The sequence below is a fragment of the Rhopilema esculentum genome, chromosome 12 (genome assembly GCF_057945365.1).
Source record: "Rhopilema esculentum isolate cy_ngs chromosome 12, ASM5794536v1, whole genome shotgun sequence".
Classification (NCBI taxonomy): Eukaryota; Metazoa; Cnidaria; class Scyphozoa; order Rhizostomeae; family Rhizostomatidae; genus Rhopilema; species Rhopilema esculentum.
The window spans coordinates 1051761-1070292 of record NC_142826.1 but is presented as its reverse complement, the minus strand read 5'-3'; the positions used below and the strand labels follow the sequence as shown (position 1 = coordinate 1070292).

The 18532-nt window shown below is 35.8% G+C and overlaps 2 protein-coding genes across 2 annotated transcripts; both read right to left on the bottom strand.

The window, feature by feature from the left end:
• Nucleotides 1-2183: 2183 nt before the first annotated feature.
• On the bottom strand, nt 2184-6698 carry LOC135681508 (protein phosphatase 1 regulatory subunit 3C). The gene has a single exon (XM_065196015.2). The coding sequence runs from the start codon at nt 6495-6497 to the stop codon at nt 5739-5741; it is 759 nt and encodes a 252-aa protein (XP_065052087.2). The 5' UTR covers nt 6498-6698; the 3' UTR covers nt 2184-5738.
• Nucleotides 6699-8777: 2079 nt separating this feature from the next.
• LOC135681359 (serine/threonine-protein kinase PAK 4) lies at nt 8778-17544 on the bottom strand. Its single transcript, XM_065195801.2, has 6 exons — nt 16541-17544; nt 14290-14423; nt 13048-13174; nt 12267-12392; nt 11371-11502; nt 8778-10395 (listed from the first exon to the last, which is right to left on the bottom strand). Exons 1-6 carry the CDS (start codon nt 17363-17365, stop codon nt 10234-10236), a joined length of 1506 nt encoding a protein of 501 aa, XP_065051873.1. The 5' UTR covers nt 17366-17544; the 3' UTR covers nt 8778-10233.
• Nucleotides 17545-18532: the final 988 nt, after the last annotated feature.

Here is an 18532-nt window from a genome sequence, read left to right as displayed (position 1 = left end):
TATTCTAATTGAATTTTAGACCCATTCTTTTCAGGCTACCAATCCTGTTGTCTCCTATGCAAATTTTCGAATTTCATCGTCGTGATGTGATTTGAATTAGTATTGTCACTTGATTCAGATGATGTATCCAAATTGGAGTATTTTTCAGCAGAGGCTCCATTTATTTTCTTTGAAAAAACTATCAATAGTTGATATTTATTCTAAGCTTTAAGTCATTTTCTTTTTGTATCTTCTTTCTGGGCGGTGTCAAGGTGTGTCTCTACCTTTTTATGTCCTTCCAAGTACTTGGCGGCATCAGGTAAAATCTGCATCATTTTAATTACAGAGCCAAAATAATTCATCACAATTTAACATTGCCACCAATAGGCAATTTGTGTGGTGTTCATCTACGATATCGAAATATCTTCATTTTGCTGTTTATTAAGCATTTGATGCTCTCGTTTTCACTTGTTTGAAATCCCTTTTTTCCTTGCCAGTAAGTTTCGATTATTTTTCCGGTTTGGTAACGGTTGGTGAACTTTGATATACAAAGAGATAAGACTAAAATGAAGTAAGTTGGTGCATGATCCAAACAGTTCTGTAATATTGAAATCTCATCAAATCTCTGTTTTAAACTGAAACCATTTGGACGTACAGGTTTCATAAAAAGTAACTCAAACATTGGCTATGGCAACCTTATATTGCAATTATCAAAATATTTATCAAATTTCTGTGTAGGGCAAAGAAAAAGTGCTAGAGGTCATGATGGGAAAAACATGATGTTGTCACGATCGGGGAAACCATGATGTTTAGATTTTCAAAAGTCTTTTACCCTATAGTACTTACTTTATGACCATTTCTTTAAGCCTTTGAGCCAATCGAATCTCTGCCAGTCACGAAAACGATTACCCTGTGTACCAGACTCACTATGTATAAAATAGACTCAACTATATAATATTATTTTATATAGTGAGTCTGGTACTCAGGGTAGAAAACGATTGGAGCTCGTTACCCTTGATGCTACAGCCTTGAAGGACCTAAAAGCAACGAGAAAAGAAAAGAGATTCTGTTCCTCTTGGTGTAACCTTCGCTTAACTGGGCTCAAATGAAATGTCCTTAGAAGCCTCTGATTGATTTCATTTGTTCTAGAATATAGATGACGTAACGTCAGTAAACGTTAGGAATGATATACGTTAAGAATCATATCAGTTAACAGCTGCTGTAGTGAAAATAAATACGCCTGCTTGGTCTGCAACCATTGGTTTCCTTTTAGTTGATATTTGTATCAGCTATTTGTTTATATAAGTACAAGGACGTAGTGTCTTGGAAGGCTATTTGCGTACCAAAAATTTGAAGGGGCACAAAATTAAACTAATGTCCAACTACTGGGCATTACTTGACAACAGATATGATTGTGACCCCAACACGTCTTCATTTGTTTGAAAGAAAGAAAAGCTCTTGTTTGAAGCTTAACATGTTCAAACTCTAACTATTGTACCTTTAGCATTTTTCGTTAGCCAAGTCAGTGCGAAAGGTTGAAAAAACTGGAAAAATCATTGATTCTGCCGTTCAGGAATTTATTCAGAAATGTTTTCAATAAGCCTGAGCCCCATTAAAAAACTAGTGCTTTTCATTTTGTGTTAGATATCTCATTACGCGAAATTACGGGTGTGACTAAGAAATTCCACTTTTAAATTTTGCATCTTCTTAATCCAAAATTTAATAACAAACTCCTTAATGAATGAAATTAATGGCATTTTTGAGCAAATTCCTTAATTAATTCCTTAATTAATGTGGATGAAGGCAATTAATTAAATAATTCTATAATTAATCTAACCTGATTTTTTATTTCTTAATTAGTTCGCACCCGTAATTTCGCATTATAGGGCTCTTAAGTGTGAAATATAGAAACAGAGTCTTTTGAGCACGCAACCTGAAAGAATACCATCAATTACCTCTAAATGTGCAAAAGCAGTTAAATAAGTTAAATATTAGATGGTAAATGGCCATTAAAGTCTGCCAACGGTTTACTTTTTTTAAGAAAAGAAGTACGCATTAGTCTTAGAGACTCGTACGAACTTTTTTTGACTAGCTTGGAACAAGAGCAAGCAGCAGTGATCCGATGAGAGAGCCACTTCTCAGCCAATTTTTACATTTAACTCATCTGTATAGGTATTTTTGGGCTAATATCTTGAGTGAATGAATAATCTCTTTCAGGTTTTGTGGTCCAAACTCAAAAATTCTAAAAAACACTGCTATGACGTCATCACACTCAAGAACACTGTTGCAACCGCCCTGCAAATGGAGCTTGATCGCGGGGTGTCATTCAACGAAAATCTCGTATACCTTTGGCAAAAATTCTTTTGTTTTGGAGATAAACCCATCTTATAAATCTCTATAAAACCAATTGTTCTAGAAAATCTTGTACACTGGTAAAATTGATACACCCCTCAAAGCTTGATTTTTAGATTTTTCTGCTTACTGTCTATCTAGGGCCCAGAGAAGTTTTCGAGAATATTTTCTTTTAAAAATTTTGAAAAAACGTGCAGCGATTACACTTCAAGCCCTTCATGTAAAGACCTGCTTCATAGAGGCTGTTTATTGACATGGTATTTAATAGACGTTAATTTGCTGACCTCAATTTCTAGGGTAAGCAGCTAAAAATTTCTCTGTACCTAATGAATCTCTAAAAATACGAAATCGTGCTAATAAGAATAGCTTCATGTCCCGAACAGGGCATAAGTCGCCTTGTGTTCATCGTATTTTTATGGCTACCTAATCAATGTAAATTATTGGTTTTTTCTCTTTCATTTATACAGTAATCTTCCTTGTCCATTGGACACACTACAGTGCTGTCGGAACACGAAATTAATATTAGGAGGTTGCCCATTGTTTTCCTTCTCATTCAGTACACTGTTCTAAAGGAAACATACTACAGTCTGAAAATTATTGGGCAGCCCCCCAATATTAGCAAGGGTAACGAGCTCCAGCCCCCCCCCCCAGCCCCCCGGTTCCGACGGGCCTGCACTGTCCCTTGAAACAGGTCTCTTGGCGAACCATAGTGCCTTTTTTGGTATTATTGCATTCTCCATGTGTCAACTTCAGGGACAGTTTCCATAATGACCCATGATAAATGAAGTTTCAAAGAAAGAGATAAAAAATCAAGCAAATAGAATTTTTTAAATTCAATATGGCAAGCTATATACAGCTGGTTCCCTCTAGCGAATTCTACTAGAATGGATTTTTATTTATACTGACTGCAACAGATTCTATTCTACACAATTCTAATTAATACAGACTATTACAGCTCAACAAGCCCAATCATTCTTTAAAGCATAAATTTAACCCAAATTATATTTCTATTGAAAATAACGACTCGACTATGCTATCAAGCTCTACACATGCATTTTCCATAAGAAATTTTCATTTAAAAATTGTTGTAGGGTTTCTTAATTTTTACTCTGGCTACCACACACATAATTCAAGTGCAGGTAACAAATATTTAGCCTGCACGGACTCAAAGTCTCTTTCCCTAACTATGGTATGCTTCCAAAAGATTTTTAATTGGAAGATATTCAAAAGCAGGGAATTATGAAGGGAGACTGCTCAACTTGGCGGGGTTGCTGTCCGAATTTCCTTGTTTTCAACACTTAATGCCCGAAAAACCAAGAATATGGGACACAGAAAAATATGCTGATTAAACAACTTGATCATATAACACTGGGGGTATAAGTTCCTTCCCTAGCAGGAAAATAATTTTGCAAATGGAAGGGGCCTTGGCCAGCTAGTAGCCAGAGGTTTAACGTATTTCAAGCTATCAAGATACGAAAATGATTTCAAAACGAATTCTGCATTGTTAATTAATCTAATTAATCTGAGGTCTAACCCCTCTAAACATAAAAATACCAACTTCAGGGTCGTCCCTAGCTACTGTGCCCAAGGGTGTCCACTTCGAGCCAGTCCCATTTGCCGACAAATTTGACGAGCTTTCCTTTATTTACTTTGCTGACAAGGCACCCATAGCTGGAAGAAATATATTTTTTTGAAAAGGATTTCCGAAAAGTTGTGTGACAGCCTTGAGCACCCCCCCCCCCCCTCCTCTTCCCACTCAAATAGCTACGGCCATGGACGACTTTTTCAAAACAAATTCAGAGTTGGACTCTTGCTTGTATCATGACGAAGCACACATTCAAGCCTCTCTAAACATTTGTTTTAAACAAAGTAACTGTAACTGTAAGTGGCGCAAGTCAAAAGTTTAATATCCCATTCTTGATTTTTAATCAACTTACAAAACGAAAGATACTGTGATTTCTTAATACAGTGGATTTCTAAAACTTTATCTCGCAAATCCTCAGCATACTAACAGATCAACAGCAAAATGAAACCAAAGACGCTTAGATTTCTAATACGCCTTTTTGTCTCTAAAAATATAACCCTTATTCAAAATCCGTCCTTTAAAACAAAGAATAATTCTAAAAATTAAACAAAGCCATTGAATAATAAACGATCAACTGTCAAAGCAGAAGAGATATTTCATATCAGTACTTCTCATCTATGATTTATATTTACAGACCTACGTTTAGTCTAGGCAAAGCCAGATGTAGTAGATAACTTAAAGTATCCACTGTCTTCATCCACTGGCAAAAAAGAAACAAATTTCAAGTAGTCGCAAACATGGGGGATGTTTCCAAACCCTTCCGAGTAAGGTTTTGCTACGTCATAAAGCAAAGTGCAGGCCCACAAAGAGACTGACTACACTTGTTTTCGACGAAGATCACACCCTTTTTTATAAAGCGACTTTATGTACACGAGCCTCAGAATTTCCAACCAACAATCCCTTAAGTTCCTGTGTTTTCAAAAAATGGTGCCCTCAATCAATTAATCCTTTGTACGGCACAGCTGATAATCATTATGATTATGATGAACATTTACTTTGATTAATTTTATCTCCATCTACCTCGACACAGGTTCACCAGCAGGCGTTTTGTACTGAGACAACAATGCCCACTGGCCTGCCATTCAACAAACACAGATGCCACATTGAATGCAGGCAGGTTTGTAAACATGCATTGACGTCAATCATCTATCCTATATCATTCATGGGGCTCTCAACTCCTCTGAAACCATTCTTTGACCATCGCGGTCTGCTTTATGTCTGGATAAACAAGCAAATACATGGACAGGGGTTTCAAACAATAAACGATATCGTAATTGTTTTTCCGGATTTTTTATTTCGCCTGTTTACGGATGAGCCCAAATTCATGTCTTGCAAGCAGTTTTGCATTTTCTCATTAAAGACAAGGGGCAGGAGGCTTGAATGTGTATGTTTTTCTAAAACAACCATTTTGGTCACTTGGGTTTTTGTTCTGCATGATGCCAAAAACATAGAACAAAATGATCGTGTAAATGATTACGAAGGAATGATGACGAAAACATCAAAGTCCATCAATAATCATTACTTCCTCATTAAGGATACGTTTTACGAACTAATGATGATTGGTTTAACAGTAATGTGCTCGTTAACAAACCAAACACATAACAACACCCTCTTTGTCCATACATTCTTCAAGCACAGATTTCCAAATGTAAAACTGCACGAGCTTTAACGACCAGCTGCCTTTGTCATTCGCTTGCAAGGGCCTTAAGAATCTGTTACCACAACAATCCACGTGCAAGTTAGCACGAACGTATTCCCATTTAAACGGCCTGGTGTATTTATTGCACCGACCGACCGAGGGTCATTCACTACTTCTGAGAAGTCACGAATAAGCCACGACCCTATAGTTTTGTGATCTATTATTGTCCCAAAATTCCATGCCATCGACACGATACCTTAGGGCAAACTCCATTGCCTTGACTCTTTTTGGCACATGTAGACTTACCTGGAACCTGTCAGTGAGACCATCTTCAGCATGTGATACATGGGTGGCGTGTCTCTCTGTGAATGAGTCCCACCCATCGAATGTAAAACGAACCGAGACCTCTTTAACAAAATGATAATTCCAAACTCTGCAAGTAACAGTTAGCCAGCGTGCGTCGGTTGCTACATTTTCAAGGCAAATGCCACTTTTGTTTACATTTTGATTCGTCTTGTCCAGACATGCTGAGTCAAAGCATGGCTTCAGCGAAAAACACGGCAAGATGAGCTTATCTCCCGGTGTTTTCATGGACGAAATAGGGGGTACGGAGATGCTTCTTGGCCTGAGTACCTGTTTAGGGAGATACCAATCACTTGTTTCCTCTGAAACTGCTGTATATTTCTTCACCTCTACGAGGTCATATCCATTTGAGTCCGCAAAATGTACCTTTTTCGGACTTGTAGGCGAGCTTCTGGATTTCAGCACGCCTTTCTTTTTCGGTGTGTCAACCGTACCATTTACAGACTTGCACCTTCTTACAAGAATACTAGCCTTGCTCGGTCGAAACAAATCATAATCGTCGATGCTTTCCGCATCTTCCATTTGACAACCACAGGCAGATTGCTCCTGGAGCTTTCCAGCTATAGACAAAAGCCTCATGACTAATGGTGTCGTATCATATGTGAGTTTGTACCTCTGTTTCGTTCTCTCGCTTTGCTAACAACCCACTCTCCTCAATCGTAGAGCTAACTGTTCTAATCACAATAACAAGTGCTTTACTTCGTAATCTAGCATGATTCCTAGCACGTATTACTTTCAAATCAGGTGCAAGAAATGCCTGCCGCTTATTGGTTGACTGCTTCGGGTCAGTGGTTTTTCACCTTCAGCTATGTGTTCTGATTGGCCATCGCAAACAGTGCATGGCTGCGGATTTCCCCTGCACAGCCGGTATCAACAGGGAGTTCATAAGATACGTAAACATGTTTGAGCTTCCTGCTCCTTTCATAACCGTGGTAACAGTTACCTAATTCAGTTTTCTAAATCAACTTTTCTAAGTATTGAATGGAATCATTTTCTTAGTATTGAATGTAATAGAATTACAAATTCTTCCATTTTTGGTTTTGAATGATATCAAATCCAGCGGGGACGTCAGGAATGATGTCAAATCTAACAGAAAAATTGCTGGGAAACAAAAAGATCGGGTCATATGTTGGTTGCTCAAATACTTGCTACCCATTTGCTATCAATTTGCTACAAGCTGGAGTATAGCGTTATGAAAAGGGGCCCTACGAACCCAACAAATTTCCAATTATAATAGGTCGAGGGGCAATACAAAAAAGATTTCTGAGGATTAGATTTCCGAGGATTTTGAGATAAAACAATAGGATATCCATGAAGATTATTAGATCGCTTTGTCCCTCGTATTAGATCTTGATACTAAATATCTTGCTGACCCCCACAAATAGGTTCCTATACAAAGTACAAAGAGTATCCCTGAATATCAATACTCTACACGATTTTCATAATAATATCAAAGTGCATACATGACAAGTGATGCGAATGACCAATTCAACAGAGGATGAGGCCAGAGAGGGTCATGCTAGAAGCACGTTACTGTTGGGAATTACACACTGCAAAGGAAGTATTGTATCTGCATTTATACCCTACTTTTTATGATTTATACGTATTTTTCGGTACTTGGAGTAATCTCAATCAACTCAGTAATCCTAATTGTTTAATCAATCAATGCAGAAGTGGAAGGACCATAAATGAATAAACTTTTTCTTCGATATTATTCAATCTTTTTTCAATTTCGAGCTTTCTCGCTAGTTACTAATCCAAAGTTAAAATTCTTTCAGATGTTTACTTGCAAACTGTTTAGTTCAACGTCAAAAACATCTTTTGAACTGTGCTGCATCTAAGTTTGTTTCCTGGTTTAAAATACGTGCGTCGTCTTTTTAATTTTTAATTTTCAAAGCACAGCACAGCATTGCTTTGTTCATTCTACAATAGTTGACTGAGTCGAGCCCGAAATGGGAATTCCATTAACCGTTTAAATGGCGATGTTTTATCATGTGAATGTCTGTTTTTTCCTTTTGTTGGACACCTTTAAAGGACAGTTGGAGTTCCCTCGCAGCTGATTAATAATTCAACTACATGTGAGGTGAAAAGTATGCAACCACTCATGATCCCAGCGCATGCTCAGGTGTCCATAAGTTTGGTACCGTGGCAGGTCTGATTCGCTTTACAGATAACTTTAACGTGATGAGTCTCACGCTATAAAGCAACGCGACAAGGCACAAAAAAATCATCATTCATTACCAAAACGCCGTTGCAAGAAATTTTAATAGGGTTTATACATGAATTCAAATACAGCCTGGTTTTGTTAGGGTTAAAGGCAATCTGTCTCGTTGTGGATTGGTTAACGAGAACAATAGCTGGAACAATGGCCTAAACACAGTTCCAGCGCTCCGCCATATTTTTTACAATTCGATAAATAAAAAGGGGACTGGAAACAATTAATAATCCCTTTGTTCTTATAATCCGTGACAGATTTCCTTTAAGCTATACCCCCCCCCCCCCCCCAGTTTTGGTGGCAGTACCTTACTTCGGCGACAGAAGATCACATTGATTTGATACATGCATGAAGGTAAAGAATTCTTCAAGGAATTTATAAGGAATTTTGGAACGTTCTCAGATCTGCTGTTACATCTCGGCCTACAAAATTTTCTTAGCATTGTTTATCCTTTAAAGACATTAGAAAACTGCAGTTGCCATTTGATCATCATTGTAAAAAGAGTGCGAAATTTGTAAACAGAGAGAAGCATAGAGAAATCTGAGAACACGTCTGAACCAATATACTTATTTACGACACCATCAGAGGGATCATAAATAGTATGATTCGAGCACCGAAGAATATTGCAAGGAACAAACAGTGTATACGTTCATGTTCGTCCTATTACAATAATGATCAACATCTTCTAAAATAACTGATTATAATAAAACATCGGTATAACTGTGGTCGGAAACTAACCCTACTTGGGAACATACAAAAATTGAAATCAAGAACTACACGACAATTACCTTTCTTAAATTATACACAGTGCAAAACAAATATTGCATCTTACGTCAAACTGCTTTAAATACTCACCCTGCATTTCGAATGAAAAACAAAATCATCAAGGAGGTATATCATTTCATAACATACAGTAAAAACTGTAAAGAGATTCGAGCAATTAATTTCTAGCAAGAAATAAGACCATTTCTATTTACTAAAATATCTTGTTTAATTATGCTTTATTAATGCCGTTGTTATTAATCTCAAGAAATAAAAAAATCTTCCATAGCAACTGAAACAAATTAAAATGGCCACACCAATGGCCTAGCTCAGTCTCTCAAAAACGTTATCAAAGTTATGCTTTATCTACTGTTACCAAAACATAATCTTGTCTGTCTTTAAAGACACTAACTATACTCATATTTTCTTCACCAAACCCCTTCGAAAACTCCTTATACCCCAAGGAGCACTACACGGTAAGGTATCCCCATCTTTGACGATTAATTACATTTGCAACAATAATACTAAAACAACAGAGTCCAGAAAACATACTGGACACACGGTTAATGGCCGTAACGAAAACAACGAAAACGAATGTACCGCACTAAAACCGCCTTTGTTTTATTATTTTCTGTAATGTACGAGGAGAGTTTTCTGGACACTTTTGATCGACAACTGATGGTAACCTTGGTATCGAGGCTTTAAGTAGGAAGCGTGGGGCCTCTAACACTACGATTTTATCAAGAAGGCAAAAACTTTATAAATTCAACAGGATAAACAGACCCCTTTTATACTGTCAATGACAAATTTGGATCAGCACAAAAAATTAGATGAAAAAAATCATTTTTATTCCCTTTTCTGGCAACATGAATTAACCCGTAAATATAAGTGCAGCTAGACCAGGTTCTACGAAAACTGCAAAACTAGCGAACATATCGTACATTCGGGAGGGAGGAGAAAGGAGGAGGGGGGTCCTTAGTAAAATACACTACTTCCACTTACTTTTATCTTCAAAGATTATCAAAAAGTACTTAAACTTTATGTGTTTCCATGGCATCAAACTCATTCGTTTTAAATCGGAAAAACAAACAATTGAACATCTGGAAATAGCAGGAGAGATAAGAAAGAACTCAAACATATCTAAAATGTTAGGCAGAACTTGAATCCTGTTCGTCTAAAAAGGGTAATCCATGTTGGAAGAAACTTTGGCTAAAATCTATTCATAAATTGATAAGAAAGTTGCGCTAATCTTAGGATGTTGTCCAACTGCTTTAGCCAACCGTTCTTAATATAAACTGAATGGATTTTTGATATTAAAAACCTACATGCCATTACATCTCAGCAAGAGCTTTGCTTGTATTCCTTAACAAGCCCAGAAAGCGCCGCCGCAGGGGCAGCTTGTCGAAGAAAAGGGTGTTGCAGCAACTCAAAAGCCGTAGGCCGCAAGTTTGGATCCTTGATAAGGCACGCCTCCACGAATGATTGCAACTTTTGGGACACCTGGAAATGACAAGATGCAGTTTTTGTACAAGCTTGATTCTAAAAACACGGATAAGCACGAGTACAGGTCTTGCAAAAATAAACTGAGCATTGAAATATGAATTCCTACTATTCATTTACTTTTACACTCGACTAAATTAACCATTCAACAAACTTTCAGCAATATAAATGTGACATTTATTAAAACTTGCTCTAATGCGCAGTTCAACAAAGGAGTCCTGCTCTGGACCTGACTGAAATGTTCAAATAATACTCTCAAAAATTTGCTTTACAGCGAGCAATTGGTGCTTTCTCTTGAACGTCATTCGAATTTTCGACACCGGAATACTTCATATTCTTAATCAATTTCAGGAATTTGATGACCTCCACGACCTAAGTTAGCTCTCATAAAAGCATTTTGCGCAATACTGGCACGCAATGACTTGATATATTATGAGAGTTGTTGGGAAAAACAAGCACATCATGAAAACGACTATGATAAAATAAAGAATAAATTTTGGGGGTGGGTGGGCATTTAGTCACTTTAACTCCAGCCACTATCGACTAACTGCTACTTAGCCTGCCATCTTTTCTCGAACTAAATATTATTCAAAAGACCAGAAACCCCGCAAGAATACTTATATGTTTGGTGGCAAATTCAATCAGCAATTTTTGTAGAGTGAGCAGTTGAATAGGGTAACATAAGATCTTTAGTGTAACAAATTCAGACAATGAACACTATGGTTAACATGCATAGGAGATCTCCTTAAAGCCTCTGTACTACAAAGTGGGTAACCAGGTTGAAAACCAAAGAGATTACACAACCACAACAGTGTCAACAATCTGCTTCAGTCAATGACCCTTGTATAATTTGTGGATAACCTACAGTTGATGCCTTAAGGTAGAAATATATACAAGGGATGTACAAAGTTGCAATGGAAAAGAATATTTCAGGATAACAAATCCAACATTGATTGTAGTTATGAATCAACTTACACTTTGATTTTTCAGTTTTGGAGGTTGACTGTCTCTCAATTTTTTCATAGCAGTGAGTGGTGCCTCATTGAAAAAGGGTGGCTCACTATCAACCATTTCCATGACCATTATTCCAAATGACCAAATGTCAACCTACACAAATATTCACATAGAGAATGATTGTCAATTTAGAGAAAATTTTAGAAAGTTGCAGAATCTGTATAAGTTTTAAGTTTAATTTACCAGAAACACTTGCAAAATTATATTTTATAAAATAGATACTTTTACAAGATAATGCTAGATATTTGAAAACATAATATTTGATGGTGACAATCGTCGCAATTTTATGCAGGAGATTGGAATTACAAGATATTGAATTTTATGCAGGAGATTGCAAGAAAAAGGGTGTAAATAAATCTTGTAAAACTTGAATTAACAAATTTCATACTTATTTACAAAAAAATATTTCTTAAATCTTAACATAATATCTTTCTGTGTAGAATTTTCTAATCTAAACAATTGAATATTTACATTTAAAATGTTACCCCATTTAAAATGTAAATGGAGCCCCGAGGGGAAAACGGAATGTAGATAGATTCCATTATCTATTTCATGTACATAGTCTTGAAGATAAAAAACGACAGGAAAAACTAGCCATTCTGCTATCAGGCAGCATTTACTAGAAAACCCAGAATGTGCAAAAATCTTTAATGGCGACATGTCTTGGATTATTGGTAGAGCCTGATTGCTGTTTCATTTAGCAGTTTTGGAATCTATCTACATAAACAAGAAAATAGGAACATTTGTAAATCGCTTTCTTTGCACTTCTACTTTGTGTTGACACATTTTCCGTATTTACCTTCCCAGAAAAGCAGATAAAAAGCTACAATATCTGTTTTTATCATCAAAAGTACTACCTTCTGTTCATAGGGTGATCTTGCAATGATTTCTGGTGCCATCCAATACGGTGTGCCGACAAGTGACCTGCGCTTTGGAATGTCTTCACTAACTTGGGCACAAAAGCCAAAGTCAGATATTTTTACCTAAGAAAAATAAGTATACCATGCCTTACTATTATTTAATGAATCTACTCTGCTACAAAAAATGCTTATATTTAACCATAACAAAATTTAAATGCCTTGTAAGTGATTCTGGTTTTCTAAGAACAAAAACAAAGCAAATGTTTGGATGCAATATTAGGTATATTTGATTGACATTTAAAATTGTTTTCAAGTAAAAGAAGTCATTACATGCTTAGCAGAGGGTACTCTTTGTTCCTTTTTATAAAAAGTCCAAGTCCATACATAAGTGTTCATGATAGGTGTTATCAGTAAATTAAAATAATGATTTCTAGTTCTTTAGTTTAACACAATTTTAGTTTTTCAGAAATAAATAAATTAAAAGAATCCTTTGATTTTTTAAATGCTACTTTGTTTCACACAGCCAACTTATAAACTAGAATTTTAGCCCCAAAGCACCAACCAAAATTCTTATACTGGAGCAAAGAGACCAAACTCTTGGTAATATTTCAATGATACTCCATATCTATTCAAGTCAAGGTGTCAACATTAGGTACCAAAGCAAGAAATTTAATAATAATTTCTCATCTTTGCTAATAAACTGGAACAACAAAAAATAATAATAAGCTCACACAAAAAACCAGGGGGTAAATTGATACATCAATGGTGAAATTGTTACCTGGCCATTGTGAGATAGAAGAATACTGTCACTCTTCACATCCCTGTGAATAACTCCTTGAGAATGCAAGTATGTCAATGCTTTGAGGCAGCACTTACAAATGTATGCAATTATATCTTCTGGTAAGCTGAAAAATATATCATCATAAATCATTAAAATGGAGGGAAAAGACACCCTTAAGCAGGGGTGGGCAATAAATTTTTACAAGGGTTCACATTAGAAATCTGAACTGTATTAGAAGGGCCAAACCAACAATAATTTTATTCTGTGCAGCCCTCATTTTCTCACAATGCAAAAAGCAATTAACTATTCTATATTTCAGCAATCACTTGTTGCCGGAAAGATAAAGATAATAAATATATGAAATTATGGTGAATGTCAAGTGGAGAAATATTCCAGTACAAGTATTTTCAAAAATTGTTACAGTTTTCAAAGTAAAAGTAACACAATTGTATAGCATGAACATCATTCCTGATCCTGATTGATGGAACACTCATGCAGGCCCACCAGGAATTTCCAAAAGGCAAGATGTGGCACATGGGCCTCAATTTGCCCAAGCCAGCCCTACAAGGCTCCCAGAAACAAAGGTTACAATAATCAATATAAGAACTATTGATTTCATGGATCATCAGCTCTTCAGCATGAATCATCGTTTTATCAGCTCACTTGCAGTGTTCATGTTCTTAATAAGTTTGATTATAGTATATCGGGTGTTGCACCCCTGGGTCAGTGGCAGCCCTAGGCTTTGATTTTGAAAATCTTTTAAATCAATAATCAAGCAACTGGTTGTTAGCCTCCACTGGTATTATCATTGGTGACATTCTCAATTTGTTATAGATAAATAACCTTTCTATTCAATTTTTTTAACAAGAAGCCGAAGGTTATTTGGACCAACAAAAGAAAAATAACTCAGGAAAACCTAGCACCTTGATTAAAAGACAAAGAGGAAAATACACAGGCAGGGAAAAGACAAGATAAAGATGATCCCAAATATCTGGATGTGACAAAAGGGTCAGAATAGAATTGAATAAAGAAGAAGCAGTTGTGGTTAAGTGAAACAGGTTTTTGTTAGATAGCTGTGGTCAGATGAACTTCAACAAAAGGGGAAAACACTTCATAAATAAAAGGGGAATAACGGTGGATTATGATAATGTTAAGTGCAATATTACACCCTTAAAAACGTAAAGTACAAATATAACACCAGCAAGGTAAAGTACAAAACTGCTGCAGTTTAGTGCTTACTTTGTGTAAGTTACAATGTCTGTTAGAGCTCCACCATCTAAGAATTCCATAACAACCCAAAGCTCATCTCCAACAAGGTATGATTCATACATTTCAACAATATTTGAGTGTTTGTAATTTTTCATAATAACCACCTTTGAAAAACAGAAAAATATTGGTTAATGAAAATCAGAATTAAGGTAAGCAATGTTGAGCTTTAAGGTAATTTAAAGTAAAAAATGAATTTAAGGAAAGCTTCAAATTCGCAATTCTAATTGCCAGATAAAAGCTAAATGAGCTGAAATTACTCCATTAACTCCATTGGATAACTTACTCCATTGGATGAACATAACATTTGCTAATTAATCAATGGTCTGATTATCAAATTCTATAAACATACTTGAATTATAATTATTTAGAATGTATAACCAAATGTATATTTAGAATGTATATGTAAAAACCAAATATTATGTGCAGTGTTCTGCTCTTTATTTGCAAAATCAGAGGCTTAAACTTAATTCAACCACATCTCAAAATTAATTCTGCAACAAAGATAAACTTAAAACACTCAGATTAGCTGACAGGGATCAAAATCTGAAAATAGGGAAATCTATTGTCTAAAAACTCAAACTAAAATGTTTTGTTAAAAACAATTCAATATTGCACTGAGCATTCTTCAAAACAGATCATATTTATAACATTTCTGAATAAGAAATAATATTTTTTCAAACTTCTTGTACGCATATAATCTGCTTATTTTATAATTGATAAGTATCTGTAGATCCCAAAAACTGTGGGTCTTGGTAGTGAAAATTTTCTCTGACAGCCAATTGCATTTGAATACAAGTAATTATTTATCATTTTCTTTGTTTAAGAACGAAACAGCAGGTAGACTAGCAGGTATATTAGGCCATTCTTTATCTTTGCAAACCAAAGACCATTTAAACAGTCTGCCATGTATTCAGCTTCCTTAGAAACAAACTGATTTAAACTTAATTCTCATTAAAAAGTTTTTATCAGCAATTTTCTAAAGTTATGCTCAAGAGTCTTTTGACAAACTTCAAAAAATCACAATTACTAATTCAAATGACAGTAAAGCAAATTTTCAAAGTCATTATTAAATAAAATTATAACAAACATATATAAAATATACATATATATAAAAATAGATACTGGCTATTTGGTGTATAGAACAGGAAGGGTTTAAGTTGTTACTCTGAGTTTCCTTAAAGAGAGGATCCTCCGCCTATACCGCTTCAATCATTCTATAAACAAGTTATTTAGGTTATTTGAAAAAAAGATTTCAAAATAAACAGTTACTTTCTAATAAATATAGGATAGGTATTATAAATGTAAAGACGCTTGGTGTATAGAACAGCATAGTTCTAGGTTGCAAACACAAGTTTCACACTTATTGTGATCATCAGGCAATATATACACATATAAATCTTCAATAAAGGAAACTCATATAGGTTAATTTCAGAGTATACCATTTACCATTATAAAACTTTTCTATAGAATTATAATGGCTTTGAAAAAAGCAAACATTTTACGGCATACTAAAAGCTTTTTCGTCTGACACTCCTCAGAGCATAAAACGTCAGAATAGGTTCCGAAAAAACACAATGGAAAAATATATACCCAGTTGTGGATCGAAATAGGCCAATCAGAAAAACGCAAGCACAAGACTATAGAATTATCTTGATTCGTTAGAAAGAAATCAATTCTTGGCAAAAAACTATAAAAACTCCATTCATGCAAATAAAGCCAACACTTTTATCACACAGATAAAATATTTCAAATGAAATAACCTGGAATAAAGTTTACCAGTTTATTTTTATGTTCAAAACCATGTAGCCACAGTATGTCATGGTAATGTTAGAAATCGTTGACCACAACTTCCTGTCTATTCTGATTTTGTCTTTTGAGTTTATGGCTTTTTTCAAATAGCCTTGATTCGTTTATAGGTTGTTAATATGAAAAAAGTTCTATGAAAAATTTTTTTAGCATAGTTTTAGTTTAACCTTACCTAGCAACAAAATGAAAACTTTTCCAACCTCCTCCATTCCATAAATTTTTAAACGTTATATTCTAGTTTCATTGGTTCAAACTCTAATTCCTCTCTTCTACAAAGTAAAACTTCAGGAAGTTTTTTGTATTTGCGTAAGTGACACGTGACCTGTGCCAATATTTATGAAAAACATCAAATATGGTATAAAGAGAAGAGTAATGCCTACTTGAATCTTGTGTCAACAAAAAATATCAAACTCACTTCATTGAATAAAAGCTCTCTTCTTTGTTGTTTGGTCAAATTCATTTTCTTCACGGCTAAGGCCTTTCCTGTCCGTTTGTCTCTAGCAATACACACTGTTCCTGAAGAACCCTCTCCTATTTTTACAAACTGCTCTAAATGTTCGCGTGGGTCATTTTGGGAAACTACCAACTGCAACGACTCTTTGAATTCATCATGCGAAATTGACAAATTTTCCATCGAAGACATGCTACTGGGCTTCAGTCCAGATTCGACTTTTTTCTTTATCAATTGTGAATTGGAGTTCTTATCTCCAGAAGGACGAGTTGATGTTGAGTCTCCGAGCCTACTGGCTGATGTTTGTCCATTTGTTTTGTGAGAGTAAAACTGGTTATACATTTCGTGCCGATTGGCTGCGTGGATATTCTTTGGCAAACTTCTTGAAACGAAATTCGCACGATCCTGGCTAGGCAAAGGTTGCGCCATGCCAGAATCATTGAAACCTCTAGCTTCAGCTTTTTCTCTTGGTGTTCTTGTGTCTCTGAGGGAGTTTGACCGAGCAACATTTACATTTTTTGAGGGGGCTTTAACCGTGGAACTTCGCCCATTCTGTTGCAAAATCTTTTCCATAACTGGTCCGATTTCTGTAACAATACTCGCGTCAATAATAGGCTTAGGCCGTTCAAATTCTCTTCCCAGGAACCTTTTCCATTGTGGGGGCACTCCAACATACGAACCTTCTCTGTGGTCGTATGTCATGTGGAAACGGTGCTCAAAAGCATCGGGAAGGCTAATGTCCTTCTTGCGAATTTTCTTGCGTCGTATGCTATCTCTTTTCTTCGGCATTTCCGCAGCTTAAAGTTCCCGCAACACTTAGAACAATCTAAATTGTGGAAATCAATCGATAAAAATCAATCTCTACTGCTAATATTCCTACAGATTTCTGTGAAAGTTGGTTTCCGCCTTTTCGCCTGCCACCGCCGCCATCACAACACTATTTTGACGAACATTGATTTTCCACTGCGCACGCGTTGTCTCCAACTTGGATTAATAAACATTCCACGCTCCTCCGTGCCTACAGATCAGTGCACCGCCGTCAACTAAAGACTCTTAAAGACTAATATTTTTTAATTTCATTTACTCAACAGTCAAGTTTTAATTATGGTATTCAAGGATGTTGGAACTGGAGTTTCCAAGTGGGTGACAGATATGATACGATAACCAACAGGAATCCATAAAAGATGTGATAGGTAACTAAATGAGCAAATCAGAAGAAATTTGCATTTATTCTTCGTTTATTTCATTGAAGATTGCTGACAAGTTATAGCTATTTGCACCTCAAAGGTAGAAAAATGTTCTTAATTCAAAGTTATAGCTAAGCCTATTGATGTACAGCATAAAATTTTCTCTTGTTTTTGTTGATGAATCTGTCTTAAGCATTTCCTCCTGAGGTAATCCAGGTATGCCACTGTGCCAAAACCTTGCTCCCATTCTTGGGCTTTCAGTCCAGTTTTGGTTCAAGGGAGGCAACTAGGAACAGTTACCCCTATCTCACTGAGTTGAAGCAAGTCTGGCGCCCCTTTTTGGACATTGCGAGCCCATTTTGAAAAATGAGAACCAGGCGAAAAAGTTTCTGGAATCTATAGGTTGATTTACTTCAAGGATTACCTCAAAGTTAAGTTGTTTATTGCGAAAATAAATCACGTTTTGCTGGAAAAGTCACGCTTTGGAAGACAACAAAGGCTATTCATAAAATTATGTTCATTAAGTTCTGTTTTCATTCAAACTATGTTCAATTTCTTGAGCCCTTTTGGCAGAATACTCTAGCAGGGTTGGAGCCACTATAGCGGAGCAGCGAATGTTCAACCGGAAAATCTATTTATTAAGGGACAAATTCTAATTGAGACTAATTATTAAAATTATTAAGAGACCTCCAGTCATGCTCAGACTTATATCATTGTTTTGGCACAATTATTGTGAAAATTTCCTTTGAAAGTGAATACAGAGCCTTCC

Coding starts and splice junctions, on each gene's coding strand:
- LOC135681508 (XM_065196015.2), bottom strand. CDS start 6,497: ATGAGGCTTTTGTCTATAGCTGGAAAGCTCCAGGAGCAATCTGCCTGT.
- LOC135681359 (XM_065195801.2), bottom strand. CDS start 17,365: ATGCCGAAGAAAAGAGATAGCATACGACGCAAGAAAATTCGCAAGAAG. Junction 12,393..13,047: donor TTCTATCTCACAATGGCCAG/GTAACAATTTCA, acceptor TATTTTTCTTAG/GTAAAAATATCTGACTTTGG. Junction 11,503..12,266: donor GATCACCCTATGAACAGAAG/GTAGTACTTTTG, acceptor ATATTTGTGTAG/GTTGACATTTGGTCATTTGG.